This window comes from Canis lupus, chromosome 5 (assembly GCF_011100685.1).
Source record: "Canis lupus familiaris isolate Mischka breed German Shepherd chromosome 5, alternate assembly UU_Cfam_GSD_1.0, whole genome shotgun sequence".
Classification (NCBI taxonomy): Eukaryota; Metazoa; Chordata; class Mammalia; order Carnivora; family Canidae; genus Canis; species Canis lupus.
The window spans coordinates 82,329,234-82,353,643 of NC_049226.1; the positions used below are offsets into that span (position 1 = coordinate 82,329,234).

A 24,410-nucleotide genomic window follows, 5' to 3' on the forward strand; every position below is an offset into this window, starting at 1 on the left:
CCCTCTGCCTGTGTCGCTGCCTCTCTCTGTGTCTCTTATGAATAAATAAGATCTTTAAAAAAAAAAGTGCTGTGGGAAAAGGCTGACAGAGGGTACTGTTGTTTCCTATTCCAGGTGTCAGAACCAGACAGTAATGTGGTTACCTAGATAATGAATTTACATGTGTATAATTGAAGGGTACACTGTACACATCATATACAGCTTTCTAAGACCGTTATTTTTTTAAAGATTTTTATTTTTAAGTAATCTCTACACCCAGTGTGGGGCTCAAACTTAAAACCCTAAGATTAAGTTGCATGCTCTCCCATCTGAGCCAGCCAGGTGTCCCTAAGACTGTTGTTTTTATTTGTTTTGGGGAGATTGTTTGTGCTCGATGACAGATAGTCTTGTCCCTCAGGGTCTCTTTGGTGTGTTTTGATGGGCACTTTTGTAACACAGTATTCCAAAGCTTTTAGAGGGTGTTTCCATGTGGTTAATGTTTTCTGTAGTCTGATGGTGGTTCCTGCTGGGAAATGGTTAGTCTCTCTGCGGGGGTGGGGTGGGGGGGTGGCTCTGGGAGTGGCTCTGGCAGCCTGTGAGGTAGAATGTGTTTGTCTTGTTAGGCATCCTCTGATTGTCAGGGAGAAGGGGAGTGGTGGAGACATCAGTCATATTTCCTGTTACTTTTCAGCCTTTTGCATTGATATTCCTGTGCCAGTGACTTGTATTTTGAAGCATTGGAGAAAATGATTGAACATAGTATTTCTTATCTGATGTTATTTTCAAAATTAAATCATTGTGCTTAAATGGTTGTTTTGGTTCCTCCAGGCCTGGGCTTGCTTCTGGTCATGGTGGTTTTGAAAAACGATCGTTGTTTCTCTTTCTTTTAGCGCTTAATAGCCCTGATATACTAAGATTATTATTCAAAAACCATTTAAATGACTTTAAGTAATTTCCAAAGTGGTATGGGAATGTTCCTAAAATACCTGGAAGTGTGAGATTGGGGGGTCTGTTATCTCCTTAATACCATGTAAAAGCCCTATTTTGGTCCTGAAAGCTTAGAGTCTCAGTAGTAAGACAAGACATAATGTATTATTTAAACAATAGTCAGAAAATCCTAAAATATAAAATGAATGGCTTTTTTCAGAAATGCATATCCTATACACATTCTATGTTTTATAACCAGCCTCCTTCATTACACATTAGCCATCCATCCCAAAAAAAAGTAAAAGAAGAAAGAGTATGGTGTAGCAGACTGTCCTTAGATTAGATTATTTTAGATTTCACATTCAACAGCTAGAAGATCTTTAAATGAAACCACAGCTGAGTGTGGTCATGGTCTAGCTGGGAAACAGTTTTCTGCATACTAAGGAGATGCTTGGGACGCCTCAGTGGTTGAGTGTTTGTCTTTGGCTGAGGGCATGATCCTGGTCCCGAGGTTGAGTCCCGCATCGGGCTCCCTGTGAGGAGTCTGCTTCTCCCTCTGCCTGTGTCTCTGCCTCTCTCCGTGTGTCTCTCATGAATAAATAAATAAAATCTTAAAGAAAAAAACAACCTTTTTGGTGACCACAGGCCATATAACAGTAGAAAATGCTGATCGGAGTTGCTGTGCTCCTCAGTGCCCCACGAATGTTCTGTGTCCAACAGATGCCTGGCTGGCTCATTTGGTGAAGCATGCAACTCTTGATCTACAGATTGTGAGTTTGAGCCCCATGTTGGGTATAGAGATTACTTAAAACATAGAATCTTAAAAAAAAAAAAAAAAAAAAAAAAAAAAAAGAATGTCCTATACCTGAAATCCAGAAGGAAAGGATCTAGTGTCTTTTACTGCCATAGAAATACCAGTTTTTCCAGGAGAAGAGTACTTTTATCCATGTAGAAGGTGGAAAACAGAAAACCTCAGTTAAATTAGGTGTGCACGTTGAAAAACATTTATTATCATTAAAAACTTGCCATTTCTTGGGCCCTAGACCAAAACCAAAGTATGCAATACTCTTCTCTCTAAGGGTTGGCGTCTCACATGCATTGTGGCCAGATGTGCTTTATATTTACCTCAGTAATTTTAAAGTAAAGGCAGAGTCTTTGTTCACGTGACTGCCACAGTAAAAGATCTCTGAACACTCATTGTGTTCCTGTGTCAAATCACTCCTTGGTATTCAGCTGTGGGTGTAGGAGGAAATGGAAACTAAGCTCCAGGGACCTAGCCTGTCTGGATCACTGCTCTGTGCCCCAACTCCTGGCACAATGCCTGACTCATTGTGGCACTTATAAATATTGTGGAATAAATGAGAAGAGGACTCTGGTGACTGGATGGTGTGCCATTGAAAGGGGTAGAGTGCACAGGAGGCGGTCCATGTTTGAGAGGAAAGACGAATTTGGGATGGGAGCAACTGGTAGGTCACTCAGGTGGGGATTTCTAGTAGACACAGACATTTAGTAGAGCTAGAGCTGGAACAAGTTGTTGAGGCTGGAAATTGGAAGTTAAGAATGTTTACATAGGGGATGCCTGGGTGGGTCAGCGTTTGAGTGGCTGCCTTTGGCTCAGGGGCATGATCCCAGAATCCTGGGATCAAGTCCCATTTCAGGCTCCCCGCAGGGAGCCTGTTTCTCCCTCTGCCTATTTCTCTGCCTCTCTCTGTGTCTCTCATGAATAAAAAATAAAATCTTAAAAAAAAAAAAAAAAAAAAAAGAATGTTTGCATGGTGGCGCGCCTCGGTGGCTCAGTTAAGTGTCTGCCTTCTGCTCAGGTCATGATCTCAGGGTCCTGGGATGGAGTCCCACATTGAGCTCCCTTCTCCCGCTCCCTCTGCCTCTCCCCAGCCCCTGCTTGTGCTCTCTCTTTCGAATAAATAAATAAAAATCTTTAAAAAAATATGCATGAAGGTTATAGTGAAATTGAAGGGTTAACTAACGTTGCTCTGCTAGAGAGTAGGGCTGAGGATGGAGTTTTCAGAGTGATATCAATCTGGAACTCACTGCTAAAGCATTCTTAGAAAAAAATAATCTTGTTATTGCTAGATTTTCAAAAGCAATAAATAATTGATATAGTGGGTAAATAAGTACTTTTTCCTACTGTAATCATCAGCTGAAGCTAACTTTTAAACCTAATAGCAATCTAGATACCTCTGTGGGTGTTAAATTTTTCCTTTATGACCCAATTAGCTCACCTTGTACTTTGGGTAGTTCTGCCTCAGTGGACAGGTCATTAGGTCTTTCATGAGTGCCCTCCTGGGACACTGTGTGGACTGGGCAGGGAGACAGGGAATTGGCATCTTTGGCCAGCGCTGGGTATGCTCTCATCCTGTGATAGCTGCCTGACAATTTACCACCATGTCAGCTTGTGGAGCTGAGGGAATTGCATTTCTTTCCTTTGTCCTGTTTGTTTTTGTTCTCAATGAAAAGGCAGGAATCTGTGACCATGTCACTGAGTCAGTGCAGGCACTGTTAAAATAAACAAATCCTACGAAAACAAAATCTTCTCCAGAGAGCCTCTGGATCTTTGAAACCCAGGGACTGAAACATTTATCATAACTAATTTATAAAACTCAACACCTGCTTCTTTAGTTTGGCTTTTATTTTTTAATGGTAACATAAATGCAGGTAAAGAAACACTTTGACATCTATCTGAAAGCAGTCCTGCTGAAAGCATTCATGCTACCATATCAGACTCTTAAGTACATGCTGCAGGGAATATGCAGTTTCTTTCTTTCTTTTTTTTTTTTTTTTTTTTTCTAATTTATTTATTCATGAGAGGCACAGAGAGAGGCAGAGACACAGGCAGAGGGAGAAGCAGGCTCCGTGCAGAGAACCCGACTTGGGACTCGACCAGGGTCTCCAGGATCATGCCCTGGGCTGAAGGCGGCGCTAAACCACTGAGCCACCTGGGCAGGGGCTGCCCGAACATGCCATTTCTAACTCAGGCTGATACTACCACCACCCCAGCCCTGGCCCCCGCCCCCAGCCCCAGTTCGCCTTCCTCTCATGCCCAGGTTCTGATAATGGGGTGTGGTTGTCTTCCCTCTTTGGGTCTGGCTCTTCTATTCAGACATTGACCGCCTATCTGCCACACTGGCTCAATTCCAGCTGTCAAGGGGTGCCAAAAAGGAGGGCGGGGAAGATGTGTTAGATACATCTTCCTAATTAATTCTTGGTACATGACTGATGTTGAAGGCCACATAGAAGGCATTCCTGCTTATTTCCCCAACTTGTCCTCAGTTTTGCAGAACAACAATTAAAATTGTCCTTCATGGTTTTGTCTCCTTTATCATGCTCAAGAATTCGACATTAGACTCTCATGTTATAGATCCCTTTGCGACTGGTTGTTAAGCCTCCATGCCCTTCTCCTTTGGTAATAATGTTCCACTGTCTCAGTTCTGGGGCACCATTCAAAGGTTATACTTGGGGTGCTTGGCTGGCTCAGTCAGTAGAGCATGTGACTCTTGATCTTGGGGTTATAAATTCAAGCCCCACATTGGGCATAGAGCTTACTTTAAAAAAAAAAAAGTAGCTTAGGGGCGCCTGGATGGCTCAGTGGTTAAGCGTCTGCCTTTGGCTCAGGTCGTGATCCTGGGATCCTGAGATCGAGTCCCGCATCGGGCTCCCCAGAGGAAGCCTGTTTCTCCCTCTGCCTATGACTCTGTCTCTATGTGTCTCTCATTAATAAATAAATAAAAATCTTTAAAAAAAGTAGCTTATACTCTTAAGATTTTTTAATATTTTAAATATATTTTAAATATTTTAAATAATATATAAACATAATACTATTTGATATTTTAAATAATTTTTTAAATGTTTGTTTAAAATCAGAAAGGCAAAGAAGGAATTAGGCAGGAAAAGCTGTTGCCTTCTAGTTAGTGCACTATCAATACAGGCTTTAACCTGACTTCCTGATTTATTCATTCTCACACTACTCATTCATATGTTCATTCTTCAGGTAGTACTCAGCAGCTACTCTGTGTCAGGCACTGTGTTCTGTGACAGTTGACAGGTCCACGGTGTGAGGTAGACAGGATGATGGACACTAAATAGATGATCCAATGAAAGAGTGATGGGCACTTTGAAAACCAAATCCAAAGCTACTGTGAACTGAGCTGACTCACTTAACCCAGGCTAGGCATGATTTCTAAAGAAGTGATGTTTAGGGCACTTGGATGGCTGAAGCTCAGGTCATGATCCTGGGGTCCTGGAATCAAGTGCCTCATTGGACTCCCTGCTCAGCCAAGAGTCTGCTTCTCCTTCTTCCATTCCCCCTACTTGTGCGCGCACTCTCTCCCCCACCCCCACCGTCTGAAATAAATAAATAAAATCTTAAAAAAAAAAAAAAAAGGAAAAGAATTAGTGATATTTAAATGGAGAACTGCCACATCTCAGAAGGAGTTAGCCTGAAGAAGTAAGAAAAGATTGTTCCAAGCAGAGTAAACAGCTTGGACCAGAACCTCAGAGCAAGACTGAAGGAGCTAGATATGATAGCTGCTAGCATGTTAAATGCAGTATAAGGGGAAAGTAGTAGGGTAGAGATCTGGGAAAGGGTCCACCTCACTGTGGGAGATGTTTTGTGAACATTATCAAGGAATTTGGGCTTTATCCTAGGGGCTTTTACAGTCTAGGGAAGGAAATGGTCAAGACCAGGAGAAACATTAGGTATCTGTTAGGGAACCAGAACAGTGGATCCATTTCAGGGGCACTTAATCCGGTTAGTGAAATGTAGTGATGGGCTGGCTGTAGGGGCAGGAATGCTTCACTGTAACCAGGCTCCTTATGACCTGGTTAGGACTGAATCACTGTCACCTGTTTGAGTCCACTCTTAATTGTCTTCCCCTCACAATTGTCTGTTGATATTGGAGCAAAATCCCTAAGTGCTGGGTCATTGTGGTCCTACAAGGCCCTTTACATACATTGTGCTTCTCTGTTAGAGGGAGGAAACTTGACCACAGGGGATTGAGCTAACTAGTAAGTATGAGTCATGTGGAGGAGGGATGTTAGTGGGAGAGTAAGTTCTAGGTGAGGACACCTCCTTAGTGGTCAAGTTGTAGTTTAAGACTCAGAGCAGCAGCTCATTTTCCTGATCCCAAGTGGTAGAGGTATTCTGTTGTCATATGATGCTTGTTTTCTTTTCTAAACCAGTAAATCAGATTTTGCCTCAAACTACTTAGATTAGTGATGTAAGTAATCTCTATTATATTGGTGAACGTATGGTAAGACTCTACTGAATTATAAAGTTCTTCTGAGTTCAGTATATACATCTTGGTTTATTAACAAGATCTGAAATCTTTTTTTTTTTAAGATTTTATTTATTTATTCATAGAGACACAGCTAGAGAGAGAGAGGCAGAGACACAGTTAGAGGAAGAAGCAGGCTCAATGCAGGGAGCCTGATGTGGGACTTGATCCCAGGTCTCCAGGATCACGCCCTGGGCTGCAGGCGGCGCTAAACCGCTGCGCCACCGGGGCTGCCCAAGATCTGAAATCTTTAATCCTTTCAGCAATATTTATTGAGCACCCACTATATATCAGGCTTTGTTCTAAGTACTGGGAATACAATAATGAATAAAAGAGACAAAAAAAAATTCCCTGTCTTAAGCATATGTTCTAGCAGGAGTGGTTGGGGGAGACATACATTGAGGAAATAACTTGTTTCTGATACAATATCAAATAACATTTGAGTATGGGCCTGAAAGAACTGAGGGAGAAAGTAAGCCAAGTGGCTATGTATACAGAAAAGGGAACTGCAAGTGCAAAGGTCCTGAGACGGGAGCATACCTCGCATATTTGCAATATAGTCAGTACTAACCACTGTGGCTGGAGCAGAATGACCAAGGGAAAGAGAAATAGGACATAGCTGAAAAAGATAAAAGGAGGAGGGGAATGAGGACAGACTTTGTAGGAAGGACCTTGTAGGTCAGTGGAAGAACTTTGGCTTTTATTCCAAAAGAAATGGGAAGCCTCTGGAGGGCTTAGGTAGAGAAATTACTTGTTCTGACTTACATTTTAATTGATTTACTATTCTCAGTGCTGTGTTGAGAATAGATTGGGGTGCAGTATGAGGTAGAGTGGTTAGGGTAGAGTGCCAACTTAGCTATTTTATTTTTTTCTTAAAGATTTAATTTATTTATTCATGAGACACAGAGAGAGAGGCAGAGACACAGGCAGAGGGAGAAACAGGCTCCATGCAGGGAGCCTGATATGGGACTTGATCTCAAGACTCCAGGATCATGCCCCAGGCTGAAGGCAGGTGCCAAACTGCTGAGCCACCCAGGGATCCTCTAACTTAGCTATTTTAATAATGTAGATAACAGAGGTGCTTATGACTTGAACTGAAGTGGTAGCTATAGGAGTTGTGAGAAATGCTTGGATTCAGGATATATTTGAAGGTAGAGATCCAGCAAGATTTGTTAATGGATCAGATTTGAAGTGTGAGAAAAAAAATAAGAATCAATGATTATTCCCAAGATTTTGACTTGAGCTGTTAGAAGATTTGTGTTACCAGTTTCTGAGATGAAGCCATTGTGGAAGAGCAAGTTGGGGCGGGAGTGGATAATTCCAGGAGCTTCAGTCTCGACATATTAAGTCTGGGATGCCTGTTAATATAAACATTTAGGGCACCTGGGTGGCTCAGTTGGTTAAGTATCTGGCTCTTGATCTCAGCTCAGGTCTTGATCTCAGTATCGTGAGTCCAAGCCATGCATTGGGTTCCACAATGGGTATGGTATTTACTAAAATAAAATGAAATGAAATAAAAATCCAAGTTGAAATATCAGATAGGCAGTTGTTTATACTAGTCTGAAGCTTAAGAAAGAGGACCTGGCTTAAAACTTTGCAAGGCCTCAGAAAATAGATAATATATATATTTAAGCCATGAGACTGAATAGGATAATCATGGTTACCAAAGTCATTATCAGGAAAAACTAGCAGAGAGGATTGAGAAGTAGTCAAAGAGATAGAACAGCAGGAGAAATTTGTGTTCTGGAAGTTAAAGAAATGTTTCAAAGAGAGTCGAACATGCTATATCCTCCTGCTGCTACCAGCCTCAAAGTGGGATGAGGATGAGAATTGGCTCTTGGATTTTGCAGCATTTTAATTGTATTTGACAAATATCAGGTAGCTGAAGTATTAATGGCCAGTACTGTAGGATTGTTGGCCACGGTGCCTTGAAGGCATAGCATTAAGCTATTTGCACATTTGGCAGTTTGAAATTCTGAACATTTCAATCTGAGATGAAACTCATTTTATTTTTCCTTTTTTTTTTTTTTTTTTAAGATTTTATTTAGGGGATCCCTGGGTGGCTCAGAGGTTTGGCGCCTGCCTTTGGCCCAGGGCGCAATCGAGTCCCGGGATCCAGTCCCACGTCAGGCTCCCGGCATGGAGCCTGCTTCTCTCTGCCTGTGTCTCTGTGTCTCAAACAAACAAACAAATAAATAAATAATTTTATTTATTTATTCATGAGAGATACAGAGAGAGAGAAAGAGGGGCAGAGACACAGGCAGAGAGAGAAGCAGGCTCCATGCTGGGAGCCCGACTTGGGACTGATCCGGTACCCCAGGATCACGCCCTGGGCTGAAGCCGGCGCTAAACCACTGAGCCTCCCAGGCTGCCCCCCCCCCCTTTCCTTTTTTTAAAAGATTTTATTTGGGGCAGCCCTGGTGGCTCAGCGGTTTAGTGCTGCTTTCAAGCCTAGGGTGTGATCCTGGAGTCCTGGGATCGAGTCCCATGTCGGGCTCCCTGCATGGGGCCTGCTTCTCCCTCTGCCTGTGTCTCTGCGCCTCGCTCTCTGTCTCTCATGAATAAATAAATAAAACCTTTGAAAAAAATAAAAAATAAAGATTTTATTTATTTATTCATGAGAGACACAGAGAGAGAGGCACAAACACAGGGAGAAACAGGCTACATGCAGAGAGCCCGATGCGGGACTGGATCCTGGGTCTCCAGGATCACACCCTAGTCTTGAAAGCAGCACTAAACCACTGAGCCGCCTGGGCTGCCTTCTTTTTTTTTTTTTTTTTTTAAATGTAAGCTCTGTGCCCATTGTGGGGCTCAAATTCATAACCTGAGGTCAAGAGTCACATAGTGTACTGACCAGGCACCCCCCCCCTCCCAGACCCATTTTATACTGAAGAAATATTGTTAGGTAGAGGCTTAAACACTACTCTGGGAGAAAGGAGGGTCTGCCAATTACAGATTGGCTTTTTAAAGCCATTGGGCTGCTGTATTCTTTTTTTACTGAACTACCAACATATCATTGTTTTTTCATAATTCAGTCCTGGAGTGTGGGTAATGCCTTTCTCATGTGGTACTCAAAGTGCAATACAGGTATGTAATTTAATGTGCATACATCTCCTCCTCCTTCCTACTACTTCTTCCTCCTCCCTCCCCTTCTTTTTGGAGAAGAATTATAGGGATGGAGGGACAGAGGAAAAGCAAAAGAGAATCTTAAGCCAGCTCCACACTCAGCGTGAAGCCCTGCAGGGGGCTTAGTCTCACAACCCTGAGATCATGACCTGAACTAAAATCAAAAGTCAGACCCTTAAGCCACCCAGGAGCCCAATGTTTCCTTAAAGAAAGTTAATTCATACCCTTTTGAATACTCTCAGAGTACCCTGTTCTTTGCTTTTATACTGCTTATCTCAAATTATAATGACATATTTATGTAATGATTTGTCTTATCTCTCCTGCTCAACTGTAAACTCTGCAGGCAGAAACTATCTGCTCTGCTCACCAACATGCTTTGCCAGGCATGGCCAATAGTAGATAATTAAAATAAGTATTTATTAATGAATCAATTTGCATAAATTATATGTGTCATTGTATACATAAGCACCTGAAACATAGACTATAATTCTCTAAGCTAATGTCACAGTCTGTTTTAAAATTAGGTTGAGGGGGATCCCTGGGTGGCGCAGCCGTTTGGCGCCTGCCTTTGGCCCAGGGCGTGATCCTGGAGACCCCGGATCGAATCCCACATCGGGCTCCCGGTACATGGAGCCTGCTTCTCCCTCTGCCTATGTCTCTGCCTCTCTCTCTCTCTCTCTCTCTCTCTCTATCATAAATAAATAAATAAATAAATTTTTTTAAAAATTTAAAAATAAAATAAAATAAAATTAGGTTGAGGGACACCTGAGTGGCTCAGTGGTTGGGTGTCTGCCTTCGGCTCAGGGTATCATCCCAGGGTCCTGGGATCGAGTCCCACATCGGGCTCCCTGTGTGGAGCCTGCTTCTCCCTCTGCCTGTGTCTCTGCCTCTCTCTCTCATGTCTCTCATGAATAAATAAATAAATCTTTTTTAAAAAATTTATTAAAGATAGTATTACAAGGCAGTAACTTTATCTATAGAAATCCCTAAAAAAAAAAAAAAAAAAAAAAGAAATCCCTAATGGTTCTTTTTGAAGCCTGGCACTGAAAAATAGAAAGCATAATTTGTAATTTAAAAAAGAATAGTTACAGGGCAAACTATTATAGGTACATTTTAAATAGCTTGGCTAGAACCACCCACACTATCCATCTGCAAGCTACTGAAGAGCTGGATGCTTCTAATAGGATCAGGGAGACACAATCTCAGAACAAGTAATAATGATTGAAAAAAACCTGCAGTTAATCAAAAGAATTCTTAAAGATATACTGAGAGGTAGTGAGGATAAATAGAGAATAATCTGACAGACAAAACATTAACTACTGAATTCCTCTCTTATATTTCTCCTTTTATTTTTTTATTTTTTTATTTTTTATTTATTTATTTTTTTTTAAAGATTTTTTATTTATTTATTCATGATAGTCACAGAGAGAGAGAGAGGCAGAGACACAGGCAGAGGGAGAAGCAGGCTCCATGCACCGGGAGCCCGATGTGGGATTCGATCCTGGGTCTCCAGGATCGCGCCCTGGGCCAAAGGCGGGCGCCAAACCGCTGCGCCACCCAGGGATCCCTTTTTATTTTTTTATATTTCTCCTTTTATTAAAGACTTAGCTGGGGTTGAGGGGGGAGACGTAGCTGGAAAAAGCAGGCTCAGGGAAGGGAGGATACCCAGTTCTCAGAACAGTTTTGTTCTCCTGATCCATTTGAATTACCTCCTTAGAGTCTGAGAATATTAGCAGGTGACCATGCTATATATAGCCCCATATACTGTCAACAAATTTTTGAGGCATTATAAAGCAGAGGGAGATACCAGAAGATGGACGAGGTGCAGCATTTTTCCCAGTTTTCAGAGACGATTCCTCAGAAAAATATTAGAACATTGTATTAAACAAATGACCTCTGAACACAGGGAAAGGCAACCATTGAACACTGAAAGGTATATGGATTTATAAAGGACACATCATCTAACAGACATTTATCAAGGGCTAATTGTGCTGGATGCCTAAACCTCATGCAATTGGTTTCTGACCTTGAGATTTTGGTCAATTCAGATTTCCTGTGTGTGCATTTGGTCACAATATAATATTTAAAGATAGCTGTTTTGGCTTGAAGAACATAGCCTGCTGATCATATTTGCAACTGATACAAAGCTGGTGCAAATAGTGAATAAATATTCAAAAATATCTCAATTGACAAATGCCTAAGTTAAATGACATTTATTAGAGGAAATATTTTATTTTATTTTATTTTATTTATTTTATTTTATATTTTTTAGAGGAAACTTTTAAAGTTTGGTTCAGATAAACTAGTTTGGGGGCACCTGGGTAGTTCAGTGAGTTAAGCATCTGCGTTAGGCTCAGGTTATGATTCCAGGGTCCTAGGATCGACCCCTGGGTCAGTCTCCTTGCTCAGTGGGAAATCAGTTTTCTCCCTCTGCCTCTCCTCCTTCCTTGTTCTCTCTCTCTCAAATAAATAAATAAAATATTTTTTTAAAAAAAAACATGATTTGGGGGCAGCCCCAGTGGCTCAGCAGTTTAACGCTGCCTTCAACCAAGGGCGGGATCTTGGAGACCCGAGATCAAGCCCCATGTCGGGCTCCCTGCATGGAGCCTGCTTCTCCATCTGTCTGTGTCTCTGAATTTCTCTCTCTCTTTCTCTCTCATGAATAAATAAAATCTTAAAAAAAAACTGATTTGTACACCCATGATCATAGCATCATTCACAATAGCTAAAATGTGGAAGCAACCCAAGTATTGATGGACAGATGAATGGATAAGTAAAATGTGTATATGTACAATGGAATACTATTCAGCTTTAATAAGGAAGGAAATTTAGATACATGCTACATCACGCATGAACCTGATACTAAGGACCTGATACTAAAGAAAATAAACCAATCACAAAAGTACAAGTATTATAGGATTCTACTTATTTGAGGTAGTCCACCTAGAGAGTCAAACTCAGAAACAGAAAGTAAAATGGTGGTTGCTGGGTGTTGGTGGGGTAGGGTGATGTTGGGGTTAGGGTGGTGTTGTCTAATGAATCTAAAGTTTCTGTGGATGGATGGATGGTAGATGATAGTTGTGTAACAATATGAATGTTATTAATGCCACTGAACTATAAGTTTAAAATGGTAAATTTTATGTTAATATGCATTTTACCACAATTAAACATTTTGAAAACTTGATGATACAAGTGCAGAATATTTATTGGGACATGAGAAGAATCTTACTGTGGGTCAGGATGACATGGCTGTCTAAATTCTGTAATGAATGTAAGCTGCATAATAGGAGTATAGTAACCAGAGAAAGAAGGCCAAGACAGAGTATGCTCAGGATATGACAGTTAGTTCTGGGGGCTCTCTTTCAGGGTGTTGATGATAAACCAGAGAGTGGGCAAACAGAGCAGTCTTGGCCCTATGCTGCTCTTCTGATAGAGCATATGAGGAAGGCCCAAGGGAAGTAGGGGATTTTTGTGTGTAAAGGAGTGTATCAGAAAGCTTTTGCTATATAACCAACAATTAACAACAAACATCACAACTCAGTAGTTTCAAACAAATATTTCCCATGAGTCACTCTTTTATCCTCCAGGTTTATTAAAATATAATTGACATATAATATTGTATGAGTTAAAAGTTTACAATGTATTGTTTTGATTTTGATTTTGTCCTAATTCTTTGGGCGATTTGGGTGGTGGTTCTGATCTGGGTCAGCTCAGTTGGAACTGGATGGCCAGAGGTCGTCTCACTCATAACTGGCAGATGGCTTTGTATCAGATGGGGCAGGATGAGGATGACTTTGGTCACATGTCTCTTGTGATCCAACAGGGTGACCTGGGCTTGTTCACATGGCAATGGCCCAGGAGAACCGAAGAGCAGTGAGAGAGCAAGCCTTCATGCACAAGTAGTTTTCAAACGTCTTATGTCATTTTGCTAATGTGCCATTGGCCAGAGCAAGTGACATGATTAAGTCCAAAGTCATTGTGGGAAGTTATTTCACTACCTGATGGCATGAAAACAAAAAAGGGAGTTATTGTGGCCATCTTGCAAATGACCTACCACCACCTAGGAAGTTTAGAGGAAACATGACAGGTTCATTAGAAACATCACAGACAGGATCCCTGGGTGGCTCATCTGTTTAGCGCCTGCCTTTGGCCCAGGGCGTGATCCTAGAATCCCAGGATCGAGTCTCAGGATCGAGTCCCACATCGGGCTCCCTGCATGGAGCCTGCTTCTCCCTCTGCCTGTGTTTCTGCCTCTCTCTCTCTCTCTCTCTCTGTGTCTCTCATGAATAAATATATAAGATTTTTTTTTTTTAATATATAAGATCTTAAAAAAAAAAAAAAAGTCCTCATCATCATCACCACAGATAGTTCCCCAGTGTAGAACTTCAGGTCCATCCACAGAAGAGTTTTCTGACTGAAATGGCCCCGGAACAGAAGCAAGCCACCAATAAAGGGAAGGTCCTGTCATTGGATATGTTGGAGAGGCCACATGACCTCTTGTCTTTCTGACCAACTTGGGTCTATTACATCATCTCTTCCAGGAAGCCTTTCCTGCTTGCACACCAACAGTGGCCCCTGTTAATGATGACTGTTCTCTATGCCACACACAGATTTCTGTTGCTCTACCTGTCATACTGAATAACAAATGTGTTTACATGCCTGTCTAGTCCATGAAATGGAGTTCCTTGAGGGTGATTCACCATCCCAGTGCCAGTGTCTGCAGGAATTTCTGTTCCATCCTCAAGTTGCCTCCTGGTGGTCATTTGACTATGTCAGCTCCACCCATAGAATCTGCATTTCAGGCAGAAAGAAGGGAGAAAGAGGGGGAAAGGTGCCTGTCAATGAAGATTACCTCCTTTTGTTTTTTTTTTTCCACGGATTGGAACACTTCATGTTTTCTTTTTTTTTTTTTTTTTTTTCTAAGATTTATTTATGTATTTGTTCATAAAAGACAGGCAGAGACCTAGGCAGGAGAAGCAGGCTCCCCGCAAGGAGCCCGATGTGGGACTCCATCCTGGATCCCAGCCAGGATCATGCCCTGAGCCGAAGGCAGATGCTCAACCACTGACCCACCCAGGCGCCCCAGAGTACCTCCTTTATTTTTTATTTTATTTTATTTTTTTGAGTACCTCCTTTAAAGAACATTCCTAGAAGCTCTACCAAACTGTACCTTCTTTTTTTTTTTTTTTAAAGATTTTATTTATTTATTCATGATAGTCACACAGAGAGAGAGAGAGGCAGAGACATAGGCAGAGGGAGAAGCAGGCTCCATGCACCGGGAGCCCGATGTGGGATTCGACCCCGGGTCTCCAGGATCGCGCCCTGGGCCAAAGGCAGGCGCCAAACCGCTGCGCCACCCAGGGATCCCCAAACTGTACCTTCTTAATATATTTATCTTTTTAAGATATATCTTTTTTTTGCAGGAGAGGCTGTGAGAAATACAGGTTTTAGTTCTGGGTGTTGCATCTGATAGGGAAGGATTCACAGGCGCCTTCTGCCCAGGGTCTGACTCCTACTCAAACTGCCTGAGGAATAAACGATCTCTCTGACATTATGCACTAACACCAGAATTCCCAGAATCTGTGACTCCTTACACACACAGGTAGGGTGTTCTTTTTATCAATCCTGGCTACCTTCATGACTATATTCTATCACTTGGAGCTCCTAGCTTCATTGCCCATGGGATAGGGCAGGGATCAGCAAATCTTTTCAGTAAAGAGCCAGATGGTAAGTATTTTTTATTTTGTGGGCCATATGGTCTCTGTGTCACCTACTTTGCTGTTGTATTTATTACAAAAGTAGCCATAGATAAAGGAATGGATGTGACTGTGTTCTACAACTTAGAAAAATGGGGGTCAGACTGGATTTGTCCCCCTTCCCCTCCAATGGTGGGGAATAGGTCTCTTCTTATGGTTTTGAAGAAGCTGTGGCTCCCTGAGCTAGGCATACAGAAGATAAGATAATATTCCACCAGTCTGGAAAGAGCAGAATCCACAAATCCCAGCTTCTTTGTTTTTTTAAATATTTATTTATTTACTTATAATAGAGAGAGAGAGAGGCAGAGACACAGGAGGAGGGAGAAGCAGGCTCCGTGCCAGGAGCACGACGTGGGACTCGATCCCGGGACTCCAGGATCACGCCCTGGGCCAAAGGCAGGCGCCAAACCTCTGAGCCACCCAGGGATCCCCCAAATCCCAGCTTCTGCACAAGTCTCAACAAGTCTGGTCTTTTGGGTTCCCTTTTTCTCTTAATGACACTACAACTTGTCATTTTATGCTTAGAACTTCAGTATCATTGTTAGGGGGTCACATTTATTGAAATATAACTTATGTATCAATAAATTTACTCTTTTTGGTGTACAGTTTTGTGGGTTTTGACAAATGCACACAGTCCTGCAACTAACACCATAGTCAAGATATGGAACAGTTGCTTTACCACCCACCCACCAAAATTCCCTGTAGTCCATTGCAGTTGATCAATACACCCAGTCCACCCCTTGGCAATCAATATTTTCTGTCCCTGTTGTTTTCCTCTTCCATTATGTCACATAAATGGAATTGCACAGTATGGAGCTTTTTTTTTTTTCTTTTAGATTTTATTTATTCATGAAAGACACCAAGAGAGACAGAGAGAGGAGCAGGCTCCCTGCAGGGAGCCCAATTTGGGACTAGATCCTGGGACTCCAGGATCATGTCCTAGGCCGAAGGCAGGTGCTCAACCACTGAGCCACCCAGGCGTCCCAGTATGGAGCTTTTGAGTCTGGCACCTTTAGCATAAGGCACTTGAGATTCATTTTGTCAGTTGAATGCATCAGTAGTTTGCTCTTTTGCATTACTGAGGGGTATTCCATTGCATTGATCGTCTGTTTCTCCATTCACCACCAGTTGAAGGACATTGGTGTTGGTTCCAAGTTTTGGCAGTTATAAATAAAACCAATATTAGACATTATAAAATAGACATTCACATACAGGTTTTTGTGTGAACAGTAGTTTTTTGTTTTTTGTTTTTATTTTTTTTAACACTGATTGGAGGATTTGTTGAGCTCCCGGCACGCTGGAGGAAGCCTAGAGCCTCCCTTGGTCTGAACAGTAGTTCAGTAGTTTTAATTTCTCTTTTTTGTTGTTTGTTTTTTGTTTTGTTTTGTTTTGTTAGTTTTCGTTTCTCTTGGTAAATACCAAAAAGTGGGGCTGTAAGGTTATATGATAAGTGTATATTTAACTTTATAAAATAACAAACTGTTTTCCAAAGTGGCTGTACTATTTTTCATTTTCACCAACAGTGAACAATTACATTATAGCCTTGGCCAGTATTTGATACCAGGTTTTCTGAATTTTGGACATTTTTATAGGTGTGTAGTTATAGTAAGAAAGTTTTAATTTGCATTTATAATTAATGTGGCCTAATAAGTAATGACTATTAATATGGTGGATTATAGTAATTGATTTTAGAATGTTGAGTGAGCCTTACATTCCTGGGATTAAATTTTCTTAGCCATGATGTGCTGTCCTTTTGACACATTGTTGGATTCAGCTTGCTAAAAAAATTTTTTTTAAGATTTTTTTTTTATTCATTAGAGAGAGAGAGAAGGGAGCACAAGCAGAGGGGAGGACAAAGGGAGAGGGAGAATTAAACTCCCTGCTGAGCTGAGAGCCCAATGTGGGTCTCCATCCCAGGACCCTGGAGATCATGACCTGATTCAAAGGCAAACGCTTAACCATCTGAGCCACCCAGGCATCCCTCAGCTTGCTAATACTTTGTTGAGAATTTTGTGCCTGTGTTTATGAAGGATGTTGGTCTATAATAATAGTTCGGTGTTGTTTTTGGCTCTTCCCTCTCTCATTATCCCAAATTCTGTCGATAGTTGTCTGCTCCATTTCGTTCTCTCCATCCTTATCTCTTACTTGATATCCTAACTGGTTCTTCGTCTAGAGTCTCCTAAAATAAAAACATTTTAATGGTTCTCATTGCTATTATATTAGGGTCTGAACAGAAAACAGCTAGCACACTCATTATTTATAATGGTGTGAGCAGTAAAGGAAACAAACCTTGGGACGCCTGGGTGGCTCGGTTGGTTGAGTGTCTGCTTTCAGCTCAGAGCATGATCCCAGTCCAGGGATCGAGTCCCTCATCGGGCTCCCTTCGAGGAGCCTACTTCTCCCTCTGCCTATGTCTCTGCCTCTCTGTGTGTGTCTCAGGAATAAATAAATAAAAATATATTTTTTTAAAAAGGGAAGCAAATCTCCAAGGGATGATGGAGCACCCAGGGACTGGCTATAGCTGGTAGTCCGTGTTACCATCTCAGGCACAATCGGAAAAGGATGGGGATACCAGAACCATGTACTGGCAGAGAAAAGGCAGAGAATAAATAAATTCATCCATCCATTTATCTCTCTCTTGCTCTCTGATCTCCTCCTGGTGCTTCCCATTGGCTGAACCCAATGGGAACCTTAGAGCCTTAGTAATTGGCCTTCTGACTCCTTAGAGAGCAGGGCAGAGAGGGGATCAGGTGGGGAAGGTGGGCCACACCAAGCATATAATCATACCCACCTATAAAAGTCCAAACTCTAGACTAGCACTTGGTGCCACTAGCTCTGACTCCTTCACACCTTTCTGACTTGTTGCCCCCAAAATTTGGGCTGGTTTTTTTTTTTTCCATCCTTTTGTCTGCACAGTCTTCCTAATAGGCCCTCAATAAAGGTGTGATGTATGATCAGCATTGGTTTGAGTGGTGGATCTGAGGCAGGCACTTGCCAAGCCAGACAACAGAATGAACTTTTCCTGGCTCATGCTTAGCACAAAAGAATGAAAGAAGAGTTGTTACACACGTACAAAACCTCTGTTTTTAAAGAGGCTCAGGGAAGCTAAGTAACCTGCCCAGGGTTTCACAATTGATTATGGCAGCTCTGTCATATACAGCCAGCTACAGAACCCTAAAAAAGTTACCTAGCCTCTCTGAGCTGGTGTATCTTCATCTGCAGAATGGGATTGTGTGGACTTAGATATACTTATGTTGCACTAAACATTGTTTAGCCTATTGCACTTCAGTGCGTTTTAGCTCAGATTATTATCTTCATATTCCTACACATTTTTTTTTTCAAGATTTTACTTACTAGCCTAGGGAGAGTACAAGCTGGGAGCAGGGACAGAAGAGGGAGAAGAATCTCTGCTGAGTAGGGAACCTGATGCAGGGCTCAGTCCCAGGACCCTGGGATCATGAACTAAGGCAAAGGCAGACACTTAACTGACTGAGCCACCCAGGTGCCCCTCCTACACTGCTTCTGAAGAGGAGACCTCTAAGTCAGAGAAATCTTTTCTAAAAGGCTGTATGCGGGCAGCCCGGGTGGCTCAGCAGTTTAGTGCCACCTTTGGCCCGGGGTGTGATCCTGGAGACCCGGGATCGAGTTCCGCATCAGGTTCCCTGCATGGAGCCTGCTTCTCCCTCTGCCTGTGTTTCTGCTTCTCTCTGTGTTTCTCATGGATAAATCAATGAAATCTTTAAAATAAATAAAAGGCTGTATGCAGTGACTTACTATGGGCTAGGCCCTGTTATAAATGCCTTACAGATACTAACTCATTTAATCCTTAACTCCTCTGTGAGATAGATACAACTGTCCCCATTTTATAGATGAGGAAACAGAAGCACAGAATGATTAAAAAACTTACCTGAGGTTACCTAGCTGCTAAGTGGTAGAGCCAGGACTTGAGCCAGGCGAAGTGGCTGCAGACTCTATGCCTCTAACCTCTGCTATCTTCCCCATAGCTTTAAAAGTGTATATAGCCAATCCTGTCAGGGCAATTTCCACCCTTTATTCCTGACCAGTATCTGGCGTTTGGAGTGCATATGAACTAGGCAGGACTGACTTTGTGGAGATCTTTGGAGGATATGAAAGATATATATATATACAAGGGCAGGGAGTAAGGAAATTTGGAGGGTTAGAAAGGATAGTCACTGAAATAAGGGAAACCAGCTCTGCCTGCTTGAACAGGAAAAACCTAGTGATCAAGCCTGCCTAGCTTCATGCCATCTGGCTTCCTCAGAGCCCAGCTGATGCCCCTTTATGAGTGTTGTTGAAGCTGCCCTTTAAGTCACTGTCAGTAAAACAGATTATTGAAATGTCTTCTAATCCATTCTGTTGTTTTAAGCCACCAATGCAAACATATACCCAAATATAACTAGAGCATGAAGAAATGAGGTGAGAGAGAGGAAGAAGAGTGCCCTGAGCATGAATTTAGAGCATGGACAACTTTGCTTATTATAGTTGCTGTGTGTCACTCTGGCCCTTATAGCTTTTGGTAATTAATAACCCACAAAACTTATGCAGAAGCTTACTTGTCTAGTGCTACGAATTTGAGACTCTCAAGCTCCTGGAATATCAATGATTTGTAAGTAGCCAAAACAAAAACAAAACTGCAAATGCAGAAGGTGACCAAAATAGCTGAAGTGGAGAAGTCCAGGACCTGATAATTATAGAAGATACTATGCGACTGACCTCTTTCTAACTAGAAAGGAAGTCAGTAAAGGCAGAATTATCAGCAAAGAGGAAAAAGACATAGCTGAGAGTCCACAGACATTATTCATTATTATTAGAAAGAATGATGATTAAGATAAAACCTAATGGTGGATTGTAGGGGGCAAGCCAAGATCCAGTGTTCCAGAAAATAGAGATAGGAAGGCAGAAAGCTGACAAGGGTCTCAAGTTAGAGGCAGCTCAAGTCATGCTTATTTCAGTGGTTCACAAAGGCACAGGTATCCTTCAGATAGTGCCAAGCAGCACAGGATGTGCTGAGCTATATCGGCAAACCAACCAGTAAGAAAGACACGTAGGTTATATACTACATATAGAGTATCTATACTAGAAGCAAAAGAGATGCTTGATCTGAAAATGAAATTAAGAAAATAATTTCAGGGGCACCCAGGTGGCTCAGTCGGTTGAGCATCCAACTCTTGATTTCAGCTTAGGTCATGATCTCAGAGTTGTGGGATTAAGCCCTGGGTTGACCTCCCTGCTCACTGGGGAGTCTGCTGCTCTCTGCCTCTCTACCTTTCCCTCTGCCCCTCCTCCTGTATGAAACACTCTCTCTCTTTCTAAAATAAATGAGTAAATCTTTTTAAGAAAAAAAAAAACACAATTCCATTTACAATAGCATCAAACAAATACTTAGAAATAAATTTAACAGGGACGCCTGGGTGGCTCAGTGGTTGAGCATCTGCCTTTGGTTCAGGTCGTGATCCCAGGGTCCTGGGATCAAGTCTTGCATTGGGCTCCCCGCAGGTACCCTGCTTTTCCCTCTGCCAGCCTCTCTCATGAATAAATAAAATCTTTTTTTTTTTTTTAAAGGAGGATAAGTAGAAAACTAAGGGACTATGAAGTATTTATAAAATTATTACTTAAAATGGTACAGACCCAGCGGGAAACAATATGGTGGTTCTTCAAAAAATAAAAAATCTACCATATGATCTAGCAATTTTACTTCCAGATATGAACCTAAAAGAATTGAAAGCAGTATTTTTTTTTTTAAGATTGTATTTATCTATTCATGAGAGACACAGAGAGAGACAGTGACACAAGCAGAGGGAGAAGCAGGCTCTACGCAAGGAGCCCAGTGTGGGACTTGATCCTGGAACTCCAGGATCACACCCATAGCCAAAGGCAGACGCTCAACCGGTGAGCCACCCAGGCATCCTGAAAGCAGAGTCTCAAAAGAGGGGTGGGGTGGCAGGGTCTCGAAGAGATATTTGAATACCCATATTCATAGCATTATTTACAGTAGCTAAAACATGGAAGCAACCTGGGTGTGTACAGAATAATGTATACAGCATATTTTGGTATATGGTATATACATGGAATATTTTTTTACCTTAAAAGGGGAGGAAATTCTGACACATGTTACCACATAGATGAACCTTGAGGACATTATGCTAGTGAAATAAGCCAATCACAAAAAGATGAATACTGTATGATTCCCCTTCTGCAAGGTACCTGGCATAGTCAGATTCATAGCAACAGCAAGCCTGGCTGGCTCTGTCAGTAGGGCGTGTGTGACTCGTGATCTTGGAGTCATGAGTTCAACCCCAGGTTGAGTGTAGAGATTACTTAAAATCTATGTGTATATATTTTAAAAACAATGAGGGATCCCTGGGTGGCGCAGCGGTTTAGCGCCTGCCTTTGGCCCAGGGCACAATCCTGGAGACCCGGGATCGAATCCCATGTCAGGCTCCCGGTGCATGGAGCCTGCTTCTCCCTCTGCCTGTGTCTCTGCCTCTCTCTCTCTCTCACTGTGTGCCTATCATAAATAAAAAAATAAAAAAAATAAAATAAAAAAAAAGAGAAAATAGAATGGTGGTTCCCAGGGGCTTGTGAGGGTTGACAAGAGAAGCTAGTGTTTAATGGGCAGAGAGTTTTAGTTTTGCAAGATGAAAAGAATTTTGGAGGTAGATGGTGGTAATGGTTGCACAATATGAGTGTACTTCATATCACTGAACCTGTACACATAAAAATGGTTAAGATGGTAAACTTTATGTGTATTTTACCACACACCAAAAATGAATTTAACTTTAAAAAGAAAGTGATAGTGAACAGAGCCTCATCCCTATAGTCTTATGCAGGGGGTCTGGAATTGCCAACACATAACACATTCAGAGGAGGACTACTGAATTAGAAGATGGGCTGCTGTATGGGGAAACCAGATACCCTAAGCACACCTTAAATCTTATCCTGGTTTCCAAGACAACTTTTGTTTAATGTTCTTTATTTTATTTTTTAAGATTGTATTTATTCATTAGAAAGAAGGAGTACAAGCTGGAGGGCGGGGGCAGAAGAAGAGGGAGAAGCAGAATCTTCGCTGAACAGGGAGCCTGACCCGGGCCTCAATCCCAGGACCCGGGGATCATGACCTGAGCCAACTAGGCACCCTTTTATTTCATTTAATAACCTTTGTGATCAGAAGTAAAAACTCTACAATTAGATATATTCATTGTAGAAAATTTGGTGAAAGTTTGAAAAACAGGGGATACCTGGGTGGCTCAGCGGTTTGGTGCCTGCCTTCGGCCCAGGGTGTGATCCTGGAGTCCCGGGATCGAGTCCCATGTTGGGCTCCCGGCATGGAGCCTGCTTCTCCCTGGGCCTGTGTCTCTGCTTTCTCTGTGTGTGTCTCTCTTGAATAAATAAATAAAATCTTTAAAAAAAAAAAAAAAAGTTTGAAAAACAAAAATCATCCATAATCCCATCAACCTGAGTAATTGTTAAGAAATTCAGGTGTATTCTGGTCCTTCTAATGTCATGTGTGGAATATGTTTACAGATAATATTATAGATCTTCCATATTTTTCATTCATATATACTTCTTTTGTGCTTTAAAGACGTGAATATCATACTTCACCTCTTGTTTCGTCTTTCTCCTTTTCAATGAATATATGGTGATGTCTTGCAGGTCATCAAGGGCATTCTACCCCCTGTGATTTTCAGTGGCTTTACAGTGCTGTTTATCTTACTCATTACTGTTATTAGACATCTAGATTGTTTCCCAGTTTTTCACTTATCACAGCCTATGTTGGAGTGAATATCTTTATACAGAACATAACATTTTAAACTCGCTGTTATTGTTGTTGCCAGTTCGGTGAGTCACACAAACATTAAGTAACAAAACAGGGATTTGAACTCAGCTTTCCTCGTTTTTCATTCTTCCACCTTCCAGTAGGTGGATATTGCTAATGTCCTTGAGTCACTGTGAGAAAAGCTTTTGCGGGTTTTCATTTTAGAGCAGTATTTCATTTGTGCTTTGTGGCAGAGAACTTACTGCTTCCAAATAAGTCTAGAAGGGTAGCCTCAGCTGAGTGTGCCATCCACTAACAGCCAATATAATGCTTGCTGTTCCAGGAGCCATGTTTGACCAGTACTGTGGGAAAATCGTATTCATGTTGGAGGCTCTTGTGAGGAGATGAGTTGGTGAACAGAGAAGCTGGCATGAAGATGCTCCCAGGAGTGGGTGTATTTGGGACCGGCAGCTCTGCCCGGGTTTTGGTTCCGCTACTGAGGGCAGAAGGGTTCACCGTGGAGGCCCTGTGGGGAAAGACTGAGGAGGAGGCAAAACAGCTTGCCGAGGAGATGAACATCACCTTCTACACCAGCCGGACCGACGATGTCTTGCTACATCAAGACGTGGACCTTGTGTGCATCAATATCCCCCCTCCACTCACCCGGCAAATATCTGTGAAGGCTTTAGGTATGGACAGTCAGAGCAGGGGCAGGGTGTGTCTCCCCCTGGGTGGGCCTTGCGTGTCACTGCTCTCCTCTGTGCTGGAGAGGGCACGTGGCGGGGGCGGGGGGGGCGGGGTGTACAGCTATGGGAAGAAACGATCCAGCCTTCCTCACCCCCATAAGTAACTCCCTGAGCAAAAATTAAGCAAACCCTTAAGAGTTGGCCTATCCTAGGGGCTAGAGATCATCAGGTCATGCAATGTGGTGCTCGATTTGGCAGCACATAGACATTTCATGCAATGTAAAGTTGGCCTGTTTGAAGTCAGAATTCAGAGACTTGGGCAGTAGGAAATTGATTGTGACTGATGTGTTTGTTCTTCCATTTCCGTGGCACATAGCACCTCAGAGGGAAGACGAGGGTGTGTAGCAAGGCTGCCATTTCCCATGTTTTGTCAGTCTTTTGCTACATTGAGTACACACCCTTCCTGCCAAATTTTGCAATCTTGTGTGCCACAAGGCAGGAAGGCTCTCTGACAATGCTGGGCTCCTCTGATGGTCCACAGGACTGCCTGCTTGCATCTCTGCCCCCTTGGGAAGCAGTAGACAGGGCTTACTGAGCTGTTCTGCAGTTCTTGTTGGGCTTCTCTGCCCTGTCAAATGGAGGTGACGTTTTCTCTTTTTCTTATATTAATCAGAATCTAATAAGAAAACAAGCCAGTAAATATTCATCTAGCAGTTTTTTTTTTTTTTTTTAAGATTGATTTATTCATGATAGAGAGAGAGAGTCAGAGACACAGGCAGAGGGAGAAGCAGGCTCCATGCCAGGATCCTCTATTTGTTTGTTTTTATTTATTTATTTATTTATTTATTTATTTATTTATTTATTTATT

The 24,410-nt window shown here is 42.1% G+C and overlaps 1 protein-coding gene across 2 annotated transcripts in view; it reads left to right on the forward strand.

Annotated features, from left to right (window-relative positions):
* The window catches only part of GFOD2 (glucose-fructose oxidoreductase domain containing 2), a 38,156-nt gene that overhangs the window by 4,961 nt on the left and 8,785 nt on the right, over positions 1–24,410 (forward strand). Inside the window, exons 2-3 of one of the 2 annotated variants that reach the window (XM_038538578.1) lie at positions 14,747–14,925; positions 23,200–23,545. In XM_038538578.1, the coding sequence (XP_038394506.1) occupies positions 23,287–23,545 (259 nt within the window). In that variant the 5' untranslated portion in view covers positions 14,747–14,925; positions 23,200–23,286. The remainder of the gene's footprint in view (positions 1–14,746; positions 14,926–23,199; positions 23,546–24,410) is intronic. The other variant, XM_038538577.1, reaches the window with a different exon arrangement.